Source organism: Melitaea cinxia, chromosome 28 (assembly GCF_905220565.1).
Source record: "Melitaea cinxia chromosome 28, ilMelCinx1.1, whole genome shotgun sequence".
Classification (NCBI taxonomy): domain Eukaryota; kingdom Metazoa; phylum Arthropoda; class Insecta; order Lepidoptera; family Nymphalidae; genus Melitaea; species Melitaea cinxia.
Genome location: NC_059421.1, coordinates 8,771,904 through 8,787,343, shown reverse-complemented (window position 1 = coordinate 8,787,343; position 15,440 = coordinate 8,771,904). Strand labels below are relative to the sequence as shown.

At 35.2% G+C, this 15,440-nt stretch overlaps 2 protein-coding genes across 2 annotated transcripts; one reads left to right on the top strand and one right to left on the bottom strand.

Moving 5' to 3' along the window:
• Positions 1-1,399: 1,399 nt before the first annotated feature.
• LOC123667592 (regulation of enolase protein 1-like) lies at positions 1,400-8,224 on the bottom strand. Its single transcript, XM_045601469.1, has 4 exons — positions 8,106-8,224; positions 6,479-6,690; positions 5,423-5,579; positions 1,400-1,757 (listed from the first exon to the last, which is right to left on the bottom strand). The coding sequence occupies exons 2-4, from the start codon at positions 6,674-6,676 to the stop codon at positions 1,516-1,518; spliced, it is 597 nt and encodes a 198-aa protein (XP_045457425.1). The 5' UTR covers positions 6,677-6,690; positions 8,106-8,224; the 3' UTR covers positions 1,400-1,515.
• On the top strand, positions 7,649-13,835 carry LOC123667474 (rRNA 2'-O-methyltransferase fibrillarin). Its single transcript, XM_045601368.1, has 8 exons — positions 7,649-7,661; positions 8,141-8,323; positions 9,513-9,594; positions 9,947-10,049; positions 10,939-11,109; positions 11,899-12,020; positions 12,389-12,512; positions 13,012-13,835. The coding sequence occupies exons 1-8, from the start codon at positions 7,649-7,651 to the stop codon at positions 13,177-13,179; spliced, it is 966 nt and encodes a 321-aa protein (XP_045457324.1). The 3' UTR covers positions 13,180-13,835.
• The last annotated feature ends 1,605 nt before the right edge of the window (positions 13,836-15,440 follow it).

The following is a 15,440-nucleotide window of genomic DNA, read 5'->3' as shown; positions in this document are numbered from 1 at the left end:
TGTTAAATTGAGAGCTAAGTAATATTATCTCCAATAAATTTTTAATGTTTTCCTTTGGCGGTAAAACTGAAACAGTTCACGGGGTCAGTAAATGAATAGAAATTAGTGATGTTCCGGATATGCGTATCCGCGGATATCCACGGGAAAAATGAAGTTCGTATCCGTATCCTTTACTGATCATATCAAATCATCATGTCGATCAAATTTATAAGCAAACTACAAGACAAGCATCAGCTTGCGATTAAAACAAGAATCATCAAAATTGGTGTACCCAGTGAAAATTTATGCGGTATAATACAAATGTAGATCGACTAAAATATAGTCCAGCAAATACGTATTATCAGATATAACTTGAAGAGTACTTGTTAGATATCAATTTCATTTAAACGGGACCACATGACACGCACCACCTTTCGATTAAAAAAGAATCATCGAAATTGGTCCATTCCGTCAAAAGTTCTGAGGAGATACATAAAAAAATATATTGTAAACAAAAAGACTAATATTGTAAACAAAAAGGTTAATAAAAAAGTTTTCTTTCTTTCAAAAAAAAAATTCAGATGAATAGAGAACCTTCTCCTTTTTTTGGAAGTCGGTTAATAAAAATAATACGCTCGCAATGTAAGTCAAAACCTGTCCTGCCCGTCGTTGCACCGGGCGTGACGTTAACTATCGTTTCAAGGTCACTCGCTGTCACCGATTGAGTGAGTAAATAAAGATTCGTATCCGTATCCATATCAGCGGATATTGACACTAAATATCCGTATCCGCGGATATAGATTTTTGATGATGCGGCACATCACTAATAGAAATTAAAAAATCATCATCGTCATTTCAGCCTTTCGCAGTCCACTGCTGGAGATAGGCCTCCACAAGTTTGCGCCATATTTGGCGCGAACTTGTGGAGGCCTATCTCCTTGAACTTGTAGACGTATACGAAACGGCAAAAGTATACAATTTAGGTAACACGAGGACAAACAAAGGATTCAAACTACGTCACGGCACACAGGACAGAGTGTTCCGGTTGGAGTTTGTCAGTAATCAGGTGAATATTATATCCATCACTTCAGCCTATCGCTGTCCACTGCTGGACATAGCCTTCACAAGTTCGTGCTAAAAATGGCGTGAACTCATGTGTGTTGCCCATAGTCACCACGCTGGGCAGGCGGGTTGGTGACCGCAGGGCTGGCTTTGTCGCACCTGAGACGCTGCTGCCCGTCTTCGGCCTGTGTATTCCAAAGCAAGCAATTAGATGGTTATCCTACCATCGGTCGGCTTTATAAGTTCCAAGGTGGTAGTGGAACTATGCTATCCCTAAGTCGCCTCTTACGACACCCACGGGAAGAGAGCGGTGGCTATAGTCTTTGATGCCGTAGCCACACAGCACATTAAAAATACGTTATAAATTTTTTTTTATTTTATTAGGGAAACAGTACAGTAATACATTAAAAGTCAATTAAATGTTCATCGATCAAAATAGATCTTACTTAAAATGACATCAACTTTTTTAAATATTTAATCGGAGTGTAATATATCTTTAACGGGCTCACTAAACTTCAAGCCACTGAATTTAACAGTTAAACCCTCCCGTGTCGGTGTACAGCTCATTGGACCCACGAAATATTTCTCAGAAACCGGAAATAGGCAGAGTCGTAATAACAACCAGGTCTCATTATCTATGGAGTATTTAATACAGACAACATTGCCAACTTTCGTCAACTTCATCCAGAACTTATTCGGATTTCCTGTAAAAACTCCTGTAAAATATTTCATTATTAAAACGTAACATTATATATGAAATTCCACGAACAATACAATTCGAAGCCATTTCAGATGTTAAGAATACAAAATATTTTGACAAACCATATTCACATTCACATGCGCACAAACACACCCACGCTTTGCAGATACACACACACGCCTTGCACAAACACGCCATGCACACACACCCACAACTAGGTACGTACTCAACCCACACGTAAGCATCACACACGCATACACACATTATATACACACACGGAAGCATCACGCACACAACGCGCGCACTACACAGACTAATAGTGTAAGCTAGGCATCGCGGTAAAACCCACAAAGAAAGACCGAAAAGAATATTTGGCTTACTTGAATTTTAATAATGTAAGTTTTGTTTAGTTTTGCGTAGTAACGATATGAATTTTCCAGATTAAATTTATCTTTATGAAATAGAGTTTTTTGTTTGAACGCGCCCGTTTATCTAGGAAGGCTAGTCTATATACTCGTAACATCACGCTAAGACCAATAGAAGCAGACATCAATGAAGAATGTTTCAAATAATTGCCATAAAATGGCTTCAGCTAACTATAAGTCATATTTGCAGAAAATAGAGGATGGAATTTCAAATGATCCAAAATTGTTTTGGTCCTAACGCTTCAGCCTGTAATACCCCACAACTGGGCATAGGCTTCTTTCCCCATGTAGGAGAAGGATCCGAGCTTAATCCACCACGCTGCTCCAATGCGGGTTGGCGGATATATTCCTTACTATGAGTAACGATCGCTATCAGGTGTACATGATAACAACCGGGACCGACGGCTTAGAATGCTCTCTTAGGCACGGTGGGGAGACCCACAAGGACTGCAAAAACACCCAGACCACGGCAAACATCTGTATGGCCAATACAAATGTTTGTCATGTGTGGGGATCGAACCCGCAACCGCCAGCGCAACAGGTACAATCCATGGCTGTGACCGTTGCACCAACGCGACGTTTTGTTGCTACGTCAAAGCAAAGCGTGGTGGTACTGGAGTTTACCCTGCTGTCATGATTGATGGTGATCGTCAAGTGCATTCTGGTAGTGAGATTTGTAATGCCTTCGCGACCTGCTTCTCCTCAGTTTCTTCTTGCTCCTATCCTCCTATTAGTAATTTTGATAATGAAGATGTTTACGAGTGCTGGACAGGGACATTAGCCTTTTCTAGTGATTGCTTATCGACACTAAGTATATCTCGCAGGCAGACCTATAGAAAAATGCTCACTTTTAGTGTATCTAAAGGTGCTGGACATGATCGAATTTCACCATTATTCATCTCTCGTAGCGCTTCAAGTTTTGTCAAACCCCTTTTTATCATCTTTAATTGCTCTCTTACGTCAGGAATATTTCCTTCTATCTGGAAAGTAGCGCAGGTCGTCCCTATATTTAAATCTGGAGATGCTGAACTTTTCAGTAACTACAGGCCTATCTCTATCTTGTCCACCCTAGGATAATTTTTGAGTCTTTGGTCTGCCACCCCCTCTCTTCCCGTGAGTGTCGTAAGAGGCGACTAAGGGATAGCACAGTTTTGCTACCACCTTGGAACTTAAAAAGTCGACCGGTGGCGGGATAACCATCCAACTGCTGGCTTTTAAATACACAGGCCGAAGACGGGCAGCAGCGTCTTCGGTGCGACAAAGCCAGTACTGCGGTCACCAACCAGCCTGCCCAGCGTGATGATTATGGGCATAACACATGAGTTCACGTTATTTTTGGCGTAAACTTGTGGAGGCCTATGTCCAGCAGTGGACTGTATAGGCTGTAATGATGATGAATGTTAAATACCTAATTTAAATGTAAATAAAATATTTTTTTCATATTTGTTATATATTTTTACTTAAAAACCTTAGTTTTACATAATATAAAATTTAAGACTACAAGTAGATAACAATACACTTTATTGTACACCAATACAGAAATAATACATATCAGATTGATTTTAACAAAGTATCATAAGGTACAAAGGGCGGCCTTATCGCTGAAAAGCGATCTCTTCCAGGCAACCTAGGGGCAAAGGAGATGGTATTGTGTCGGTGTGGGTGTACAAATTGAGACATAAACGTTTGAATATATTTACTTAAACACATATAGGTACATATATACTTAAACACATATAGGTACATATATACATACAAATATATAATTTTATTCACGTTGAATGTCAAGAAAATGCTTCCTGACAGCCTTTTTTTAAAAAAAAGCTATTGTACACGTCTAATATGCAGGGGTAAAGAATTCCAAACTCGAGAAGCTTGAACAGTGCAAGATTTAGTATAAAACATTGATCTATAAATTATAGATCTATGGTATAAAAGGAAGACGAGTGAGAGGGAATTTCAAGAAGTGAGCTATCCTCAGAAAGAAGACTGCGTTAATGAAAATTACTAAGAAATTTAAATCGTTGCTTTATTTTAATAGTTGCTAATATAGTTAATCATAATTAAACATTATATTAAATTGGAAGCTAAGTAATTTTATTTTGAATACATATTTTGAGTAGCCCGTTGGCGCAGTTTATAGTGATCCTGCTTTCTGCTCCGAGGGTTGTGGGTTCGATTCCCACCCCGAGTCTGGGTGTAATTTAAATATTTATTTATATATTTATATATGTATTATTTATAAGTATGTTTATCGAAAAAAAATGTAGCCAGTCGGCTGTTACCTATACCTATAACACAAGCATTAAGTTGCTTACTTACTTAACAGACGACCGTGTGTGTATTGTGTAAATATAATATATATATATATTTGCTTTGACAGTAAAATTGAAACAGTTCACGGGGTCAGGAAATGAATAGAAATTAAAAATACGTTATTTTTTATTTTTTTATTAGGGAAACACAGTACAAGTAATACATTAAAAGTCAATAAAATGTTCATTAATCAAAATAGATTTTACTTAAAATATCTTTTTAAAATATTTGATCGGTAATATATCTTTAACGGGCTCACTAAATTTTAAGCCACTGAATTTAACAGTTAAGCCCTCCCGTGTCGGTGTACAGCTCATTGGACCTACGAAATATTTCTCAGAAATCGGAAATTGGCAGAGTCGTAATAATAACCAGGCCTCATTATCTATGGAGTACTTAATACAGACAACATTGCCAACTTTCATCAACTTCAACCAGAACTTATTCGGATTTCCTGTAAAAACTCCTGTAAAATATTTCATTATTAAAACATAATATCACCACAAAATTCCCCATGAAATTCCACGAGTAATACAATTCGAAGTCATTTCAGATGTCAAGGATATAAAATATTTATGATTCTGTAAATAAATATTAGTACTAAAATTCATGTGTACAAAAAGTAAGAAGTGAGTAAGTAGTCAGGTTGCTGTTTTGTAGATGTTTTTTCTTTCGACTATTCGTCAACTTACAACCACAAACACATACGCATATACACGCACACGCATGCGCGCGCATACAACAACCACACGCCGTGCACACACACACATAGATAGGTACGTACTTACCCCCACGTAAGCATTACGCACAACATACACCCACACATGTACACACTCACCCGACACAAACGCAAGCATCACGCACATAACGACGCGCGCACTCAACCCATACTAATGGTGTAAGCTAGGCACCATAGGTAAAAACCAAAATTTGTACATACCAGTCCCCCAATCGGAAAACTCTTTAGTCACAACACTACTGATCATCGGCAGCCCGTCAGTGTATTCGATTCCCGCTTTAACCCAATTCTTTTCATCTACATAGAGCATTAAGCCAGCTTGGTCGTAAAGTGTCTTAAAATCTGCTTCTACACATATCTAAAAAAAAGTTTAAAATAATTGAGTTCTGATGTTGCCAAAATCACACAATGGTGTGAAAGTATAATAACTAGCACTAACATGATAATAATTGTGTTGGTTCTGAAGCATAAAAGTAAACTGTGTCCAAAGAAGTACGTAGTATTAAGAATAAATCAAAAACTACACACCAGATCTTATTCATATTTAAATGACTATACGTTATGCACCAGCTTTCAATTTAAATCAAGAATCGTCAAAATCGGTACACCGAATAAAAAGATATGAGGTAACAAACATTAAAAAAATACAGTCGAATTGAGAACCCCCTCTTTTTTTTGTTGCATAAAAAAAAACAAATATCGCGTTATCTGTCCGCACTTCAGCCTGTAATATCCCACTACTGAGCATAGGCCTCTTTCCCCATGTAGGAGAAGGATCAGAGCGTAATCCACAACGCTTCTCCAATGCAGGTTAGTGGATATATTCCCTACTATGAGTAACGATTGCTATCAGGTGTGCATGATAACAACCGGGACCGACTGCTTAATGTGCTCTCCAAGACACGGTGGGGAGACCCACAACTGCACAAACACCCAGACCACGGCAAACACCTGCGTGGCCAATACAAATGTTTGTCATGTGCAGGGATTGAACCTGCAACCGCCAGCGCATCAGGCACAATCCATGGCTGTTGCCGTTGCGCCAAGGCGGTGGTTATCTGTTTGTTATTCTTAAAAAAAACTTTGTAGTCGCGTCCTCGTAAACGTTATACGACGTGGACCAATTAATCTTGAGCCTAGCATAGATATATAGTACGGTATACAGTATAGTGTATTAATATATCAACCTCCACAGTGTCAATGTGTGAAAAAGAAACGGGCAATTTAAAGGCATGAATCTATAAAAAAAGCACCAACCTCCACAGTAAAGTCTTCGCTTAGCTCGGTTCCATAAACATGTCCTGAGTTGTGATTAAAATTGTACCAGGTTTCTTGCCAGAAATCCTTTTCTCTGTCTGTCCTCAACATCAATACATTATCGCTTAAACTCCAGTGAGCGGGCTCGTTAAGCCATTTAAAATTGTCAAATGTTATATTATTTAATTTATTTGCCATTTTTTCTTATTTTACTGCAATATAATTTTTAGATCTTATAGTTTCTTTACAATTTTTACACAAAATTGAAACAAAAATTTAAAAAAAAAAAAACTAATAACTTACTTTAAAATTTATTAACGTAGTAAAAAATGGTTCTATCCTCTATATTTAAAGTGTTCTTTTTCTAAAATATTATTAAATCAACAGCTAGAGATATGAAATTGTTATCTTAAACTTTAAGTAAAATATACCACCTATCGTGATAGTAGGCAAAAACTGAACAATTAAACATTTTAAAGTGTCATAACAATATTTATCTCGGTACGACTGACGTTGCCTTGCGATTTTTTTTTCGCAATGTCCCTAATTTTTCCCTCCTTAAGAACCTTCAACAATTTTTAAGGAAAAATTAGCTAAATTAGCCCAGTCGTTCTTGAGTTTTGATGAGTCCAGAGCAACATATTTAAAATTATTAAACGCAAACTAAGTATAAATTTAAATACATAAATATATTCAAAATTAACTACTATACCTAAATGAATTTTCAATTAAAATACCACCAGGTAATACAAAAATTATTCTTAATTTTATATAATTAAATGTACTTAATATTATGTTACATTAAACTGCATGTTGTATTACATAGTGATGACTACAAATATGTAGTTAAAATTAAAAAGTAAGTAAGATTATTTAGTGTATTGAACATTATAATAAATAAAAAATAGCTTTTAGTTTTACTATCTAAAAATTTATTTTCGCTAGTGGCAACATTACAATTTACTACGATTTGATTTTTTTTTTAGGATTTTGCGACTGGCAATATAAGCTGTAAGAAAATGGAACCATTTCCTGTCCACTCCAGAAGTGAACTGACAGCGCGGGCGCTATGACCTCCATTTGCTTATGAGGAATAAAAAGTTTGTTTTTATATTTAGATAGTGAATAGTGTCTCAAGATACTGCAATACAAGATACCTTAATTTGAAGTATGGGGAAACCGGGTAAGTAACAATATAATTACATTCTATTTTCAATACCACGCGAGGCCTGTTACCGCGTGCGGTATGGTATTTCTACCGCATTGCTATTAATTTATAGTTTTAACTACTTTTATATTATACAGTTTTTATAAATGTAACATTTTTTTTTATTCTTATCTACGCGTATTATGTTATAAAACGTAAAAGAATCGTTTTGTCCAAATCGTGTGTTTTAGGTTATGTCGGCATTTAGCATGTGGTAATTCGAAAACAGCAAGAATACGTTTTAACATTTACTGTAACGTGTAAATATTATTTCTTGATGTTAATTAATTGTGCGATTCGAATGAAATAAACCACGTGCTTCAAGATTACATTCGCAATTAAATCGTATGTCTCGGGTTGAACAAACAGGTTATAGATGAATACAGCTTAACCTAAATAAAAACCGTGTGTTAAACTAACCTGATTGTTGTGTAAATTGTTGTTTTATTTAACAGATTTCAACAGTCCGCGTGGCGGTGGTCGCGGAGGGTTTAGAGGAGGCCGCGGTGGAGGGGGAGGTGGAGGCCGAGGGGGATTCGGTGGAGGCCGGGGTGGCTTCGGGGGAGGCGGCGGCAAGTTTGAAAAACGAGGCGGAGGCGGTGGTGGAGGCCGGGGCTTTGGAGGACGCGGCGGAGGAGGTTTGTACATATTATTGTTTAAAATTAAATTAATAGAAAAATAGTTACTAAAATCGATATTAGTAGCACAGTAGATATTTGTTTTTTTATTTATTTAATTGGTTTACTTGCAATTGTTTCATCTCAAAATTATTACTTACTAGCTTTGCCCCGAGGTTTCACACGCGTTAATTTGAAAAAAAAAATGGCCTACAGCCTTCCTCGATATATGGGCTATCTCACACTGAAATAATTCTTCAAAAAGAACCAGTAGTCCTTGAGATTAGCGCATTCAAACATCAAACTCTTCAGCTTTATAATATTAGTATAGATTTAAATGTACCAAGTAATCACAGGTAACCACTATAAACACCACATGAATCAAAACTGAAGATATAAATTCTTAATAAAAGGGAAACTATGTACATAAAAAGCAATATAAAAAGAGCTACATCACAGTTATTTATGAAACAAACTGATAATAAACAACACTCAATGGAATTATAAAGTTGATATAAAATAGTATCAAGTGTCTGCAATTCGAAGTATATAATTTGGACAATACTTAAGTATGTTTATAACCTACAATATTTTATAATGTCTACATAAGAAATATGTTTGTTTGTATTTTGTCTGGAGATTTTATGAAAATTTTTACTAAAGAACTTTAAAAAACGTCAAAATGATATTTTCCTGAATTATTCAATTGTACTTCAGCTTTAATTTGTGAGCATAGAGATATTTAATAATAACACTGTACAATTTAACATATGTATTTCTATTTCCCGTTATCTATTGTAAAAATATAGGTTGTCACTCAGTGATAACAGTGTTCTGGTGAAAGAATTGTTTAAAATAGATCCAGTGGTCTTGAGTTTATTCATTACAAACGTACAAAAATACTAATCCATCCGCTTAACAACATTTACAATGCTTCTGCTGTTGCAGACCTAGTTATATAAAAAACAAAAAAATATATATATATATATATATATATATATATATATATATATATATATAAACATTTCATTGATTAGTGCTACCTATTATATTACTGTTAAATTATATATACAAATGATGATAGAATGGTCCCTCTAATCTCGACCTATTCGTGAAGACTATGATACCACATACCCACTTCTGATGAACAAACAAACAAAATACTAACATCATTAATATGCGACTAGTATTAATGTGAGGCTACTTCCAGGCCGCGGACGGGGAGCTCCGAGGGGTGGTGGAGGCCGTGGAGGTTTCAAAGGAGGAAAGCAAGTTATTATCGAGCCGCACAGGTAACAATAATGTTCATAATTGATTTATTTATTAGTGTACATGCTTTTTGCCTTTCAAGATTAACTCAACTTTATTATTCTTATAATTTTTAATACAAGACAAAATTAGCTATATCAGTTTGTTGCTACCTAAAACACAAGCATTAAGTTGCTTACCTTAGGAACAGACGACCATATTGTGTTGGCGTCTGCGTTAAAGATTCTAAAATTATTTAAAATGATGTTCAATAAACATAACTTTCGTTCTTCTGAAAGCGTAAGCTTGAAGACAAATATGTTACTGATTGAAACAAACAGGCATAAATATGTAAATCATATGTCGTACATATATAATTTAGATAACGCTTCACAGGCATCCAGGAGTATTCATCGCGAGAGGTAAAGAGGATGCACTAGTTACAAAGAATCTTGTTCCCGGTTCAGAGGTTTACGGTGAAAAGAGGATATCTGTTGAGGTTTGTTTAATTTATTTAATATCATACATATGTTCAATGTTAAGGGCAACTTTCACTATTGCCCTATGGAAAGTTTGTAGTTCATTTCAAATGTTGGAACTGTTATTTATGTGTTTTGTTTATAATTGTTATGAATACATGAAATAAGATTTTGCGTCACATGTTGTTGATAAAGATATCTAATGTATAATGGTAATCAATATTTAGCAGACGAGTTATTTAACAAATGAACTTTTTATTAAAGAGTAACAGAATCAAAAAAAAGTGCATGAACCAAAATATATAATTCTAGCTGTAACCTGCGTGCAGAAACCTTTGTAGATTCATGTACAACACTTTGCTGAAAATTGTGACATGATCAAACGCATAGTTTACGACTCTATAAGGGACATACAGACAAACATTCATTTTTATATATATAGGTAATTAATAAATTTGTAAAACAAAGTATAAAGAAAAATTCGAAATACAAATTCTTGACATCTATTATGACAAGTATTTTTTTATAAAAAAGATAAAAACATGAAATGAGGTTTGATTATTATCTATTAATTTGTTTTTGTGTCCTGTGAATTCACAAGTTGTAGTTTATGCCTTAAGGCAAAACAGATCCTAAGGGCTACTGATTAAACCTATCAATAACATATGGGTGACATATATTTATCAGTTACATATATAGAAGTTAAAAATTATTTATGTAAACAATCTTCCAACAAAATTGAAATGAACTATTTAAATAAAATATTTTTTAAATGATGATTTGGTCCCTCTAATCTCGACCTATTCGTGAAGACCATATCCACATACCCACTTCTGATCACTGCTGATTTCTAAATGAAAAATACCACAAATGTTCTAGGATCGATAAAAATTATGTATTTCATTCCAGACAGAGGGAGATAAGGTTGAATACAGAGTATGGAATCCTTTCCGATCAAAGTTAGCAGCGGCTATAATGGGCGGTGTGGACGCTATACATATGCCTCCTGGATCGAGAGTTTTGTACCTTGGGGCAGCTAGCGGGACCACAGTCAGCCATGTGTCTGATATTGTAGGACCGGTGAGTCTTCTTCTTCTTCTTTTATAATTGGACTCCCATAGGAATTGCCAAAGTCAGAGTGTTTTCCATCAATTACTTTGAAGACTCTGCTCATAAGATTAGCGTTGTGATATAACAAGGTTATGTACGGTTTGCTTCACACCACTTATTCCTCTAAAAAAAACAAACACACACACCACAGGGACAGGGACCACAGTCAGCCATGTGTCTGATATTGTTGGACCGGTGAGTCAATTTTAGTGATTTTTTGGCAGTCAAGTGTATGAAAATATGTTTATTGTTGATTAATTGTGCTTTTAAGTATTCAATATTTTCTCATAGAGTAAAATATGGGTTTTAAGTGTATAAAGAACAGTCATTTACTGCGATAAATTAAGCATGTCACTTTTATGGCTATTACTGAATGTTATAGAAATTAATAAATTAAAAAAAAAAAAAAGATTTTTATGACATTTTTGTGCATATTTAGTTAAAATGAGTGTAGAGGAATGTAATGTAGGAGAATAGATCTTAAAGTATTTCTCATATAAAAATATTCATTTCAATTTCATATAAAAATATTACACAACAATTTTTGTTGGGTCAGCTAGGAGTACTATATTATGTTTGACGAAAAGCACATTTAAGGAAATAAAAAGAACTATAACAAGAAACTTCTATGATGAGTATTAAAACAGACCTATCCGTGAAGACTATGTCATATCACTACCCACTATTCTGAAAAAATTTACAAATAAAAAAAAATTATTTTTACACTAACAACTCGGCTAATTTTAATATCATTTACAGGAAGGACTCGTGTATGCGGTAGAATTCTCACACAGATCCGGTCGAGACCTTATAAATGTAGCAAAGAAACGGACAAACATTATACCTATCATTGAAGACGCCAGACATCCATTGAAATATAGGTAAGTTAAAACTCAAATGATTTTCTTTTTTCCAATTTCCATGTATTTCATGAAGTTTTGCCCTATTGTTGTAATAATTTGGTTAAAATTTTAAAGTTTGTGAGGGTGAATGGATGTTTGTAACTTATCTAAGCAAAAACTACTAAACTAACCGAAAGCCAAGTAACACATAGGTTATTTTTACATTGATATTTCCAAGGTATCCGAAATGACAGGTGAAAATACAATTTTTTCGTATGATGAAATACAAAGAACTAAATGTTTCATGTTGATACAATTTGAACTCTCTCTCTGATAACAACAAATCACTATTATCTAATCTAAATATTATAAAATTATACTCATAAATTATTTCGTCTTTCTTTCAGAATGTTAGTAGGTATGGTAGACACAATATTTGCAGACGTAGCGCAGCCTGATCAAGCCAGGATCGTCAGTTTAAATGCGCAACATTTCCTCAAAAATGGTGGACATTTTGTTATATCTATTAAGGTAAGTTATCCTAACGTCATTCATTAAATATAATTGTTCCTTGCATTGTGTCCTTGAATATAAAAATTTAATTACGTTAAGGGCCTGTGTCATCGGTAACTGTTTAAAATGTCTGACGTATGACTGTATCAAATAGTTTGATGTATTTTTATTTTTCACCGTCAAATCTTAATTTATTTATGGGATTATTTTTATCTGCTATCAATATACTTGATCCTAAATATTGTTGTTTATTGAGGTGAAGGATGTCCCATGCATTTTTCCTCTTGCTTGTTAGTAGTCTATTCATAAGGATAATCGATGTCTGGTGACACAGGCTCTATATATATATGTATAAATTTCTATCTTATGTGTTTTGTGACTTAATCGACAATACCCATGATGATAACAAGAATCTAAATATTTCATGTTGATATTGAACTCTCTCACTGAGGTTAAAACTCTAATCCAAATTATCTATATTTCTAAGAATCAAAACTAATGATTTACTTTCCTACAGGCCTCGTGTATAGACTCAACCGCTCAACCGGAAGCAGTATTTGCGTCTGAAGTAAAGAAATTACAAGCGGACAAGTTAAAACCACAGGAACAATTAACATTAGAACCTTATGAGAGGGACCATGCGGTAGTAGTCGGTATTTTCAGACCGCCTCCTAAGAAAGCGTAGCTTAAACTTTAGTTTTACAATTTGTAAAAAGAAATTTTTATTAATGGTTGGTTTCATTGGTTATGGATTAAGTTTATCCTGCACATAAGTTACGAATAGATTTAAACAGCAGCACGTAAAATTGAAAGACTGTGTTAGGATCTGTATCTCCACAATTATTAATGCTTAGAACCGAATATAAAATCAGTATATCAACAATTTCGACCTAATAAAAATAACCGGGTATATCGTTCCATAGCTTAGTTGGCTAGAGCATCGACACAGTGAGGTTAAGACGCTGGTTCGATAACTGCTGGAAGGGTTGATTTTTGATATGATATAAAAAAAGTTTAAATTGTTACATATTTGCGATTAGAAACATCTCATAAAAGTAGAATTTGATTGTAAAAAAGAATAATATATCAAAAAGTTTTATCTTTTGGATACTGTTATCCATCAAATATATGTCCACGACCAGTGAAACAGCCCATAAAGTTTGTACATTGTCATATTGAAAATGTTTGTTGTAAAGTTCAAATAATACTATTTTTTAATAATCTGATGCATTTAAGTGATGCCCGCGGTTTTTAATATAAATTAGTTTTAAGTTATGTTAAGTTGTGACACGAGGTGATGTATGTTTAGTTGTAAGTGAATGAATAAAGACGCTGCGATTGATAATTTTTGTTTTTAATTTTCTTGTTTTTAAAATTAACTATTAACTATTTTATTTTTGAGAGATAAAATATAATGGCATAATAAAGGTTATCCATACCTACAGCATAGCTGTTTGAATACTATCAATATTTGAGGATCATATATGACAAAAAAAAATCATATAACATAAAGCGTCGCCAACCTTTCGAGTCAGTGCAAGCGAAATTACGGACACAAGGGATGGTATCGTGATTCGGCCCGTGCGTCCTTACCTGAAACAATGGGAAATATAAGTTACGTGAGCACAACGATCAGAGTAGTTTTGGAAGTAAACATTTATAAACTTCTAAGTTAAGTTAACCAACAGTTAACCAATTAATTACGTGTTGTCTGGACGCCTTAGCTGCGCTGTCGATACAAAAAAGGTTTTAGGTACATTTAGTTATCGCGCGGTCGCTTACTTGCGCCCAAATGCCGCGCCGCCACGTCTAAACAAGCATGGTCCAATCCCCCTTCATACTGTAATCCTGGCTTAGGACTTGGAAAATACCAAGATCGTTTAAGGTTGAACAAGTCGACGGCGCGAACTCATCGGTAGGCGAGGCCTAAATGAGTCCTATCTCACCTGACATAGTGTGCGAACGGGAAAGACTCGCAAAAGAGCAGTGAGAACATACCGCGCGCGTGAGTAGGTGAGTAGGTCCTACACATACACAACATGTGACAAGCTAGCAAATGCGTGCACGATCTCATTGACGGCCTCCCTAGAGCGGTGGCTCAAGGTCATAGCTTATAGCTCACTACAGCCTCACTCGTCTACAGGTGGTCTACGGGCGGACGACGCGTGGTCAGCGAGTGGACAAATGTTTGGTCCACAAATTTTCGAGTAGTCTGTTACCCTTGTCACTAGTGTCTACACTTGTTTCGTAATGACAAGCTTTACAAACCGTGATTTGGCGCTCATTGCTGTCGCGCTTGATAAAGAAGAAGATTAAAGACGCGACAATAATTATTATTTAATTTTCTAAATTTTGCTTTCTATATTTTATTAATTCTTAAAAATTATTTAATGTCTGCTAAATTGACAGTCATATTATTAACTTATGATTAATTTCATTAACTTAATATATTATACATTTACTAATACAATCAAAAGTAAGGTTAACAACATAAAGTGACCGTTTCGATAAAATGACGTCGACGGTATCCTTCTCAAAGTTGTTCAGGATTATGTCCTACCTAGGCCATATCATGCAACTAGGCCGAAAAAACTTAGGAAAGGTAGCGGAAGGAAGGAGTCTTCAATTCGAAGATTCCGCAATGCTTGAAGATAATTATTAAGTCTTCGAGCAATGCGTCCTGCCTGTTTTAATATACGGTGCCAAAACGTGGACGTTAGTAAACGAAGGGACTAGTTCACAAGATTCAAATCACTTATCGTGCAATGCAACGTGCTATGCTTGGGGTCTCTCTCAAAGATAGGATTAGAAATGAGACTATCCGCGAGAGAACGAAGGTAACCGACATAGCCTCCAGAATTAGCAAGTTGAAGTGGCAGTGGGCTAGTCATGTGTCGCCACTGATGGCCGTTGGAGCAGACGGATCCTGGAGTGAAGAGAGCGTCT

Excerpts from the sequence above, each read along its gene's own strand:
- LOC123667474 (XM_045601368.1), top strand. Across the intron at positions 9,595-9,946 it reads GTTATTATCGAGCCGCACAG|GCATCCAGGAGTATTCATCG; the intron begins GTAACAATAATG and ends AACGCTTCACAG. Across the intron at positions 12,513-13,011 it reads ATTTTGTTATATCTATTAAG|GCCTCGTGTATAGACTCAAC; the intron begins GTAAGTTATCCT and ends ACTTTCCTACAG.
- LOC123667592 (XM_045601469.1), bottom strand. The coding sequence starts at position 6,676 with ATGGCAAATAAATTAAATAATATAACATTTGACAATTTTAAATGGCTT. Across the intron at positions 5,580-6,478 it reads GCGAAGACTTTACTGTGGAG|ATATGTGTAGAAGCAGATTT; the intron begins GTTGGTGCTTTT and ends ACTTTTTTTTAG. Across the intron at positions 1,758-5,422 it reads GTTTTCCGATTGGGGGACTG|GAGTTTTTACAGGAAATCCG; the intron begins GTATGTACAAAT and ends AATATTTTACAG.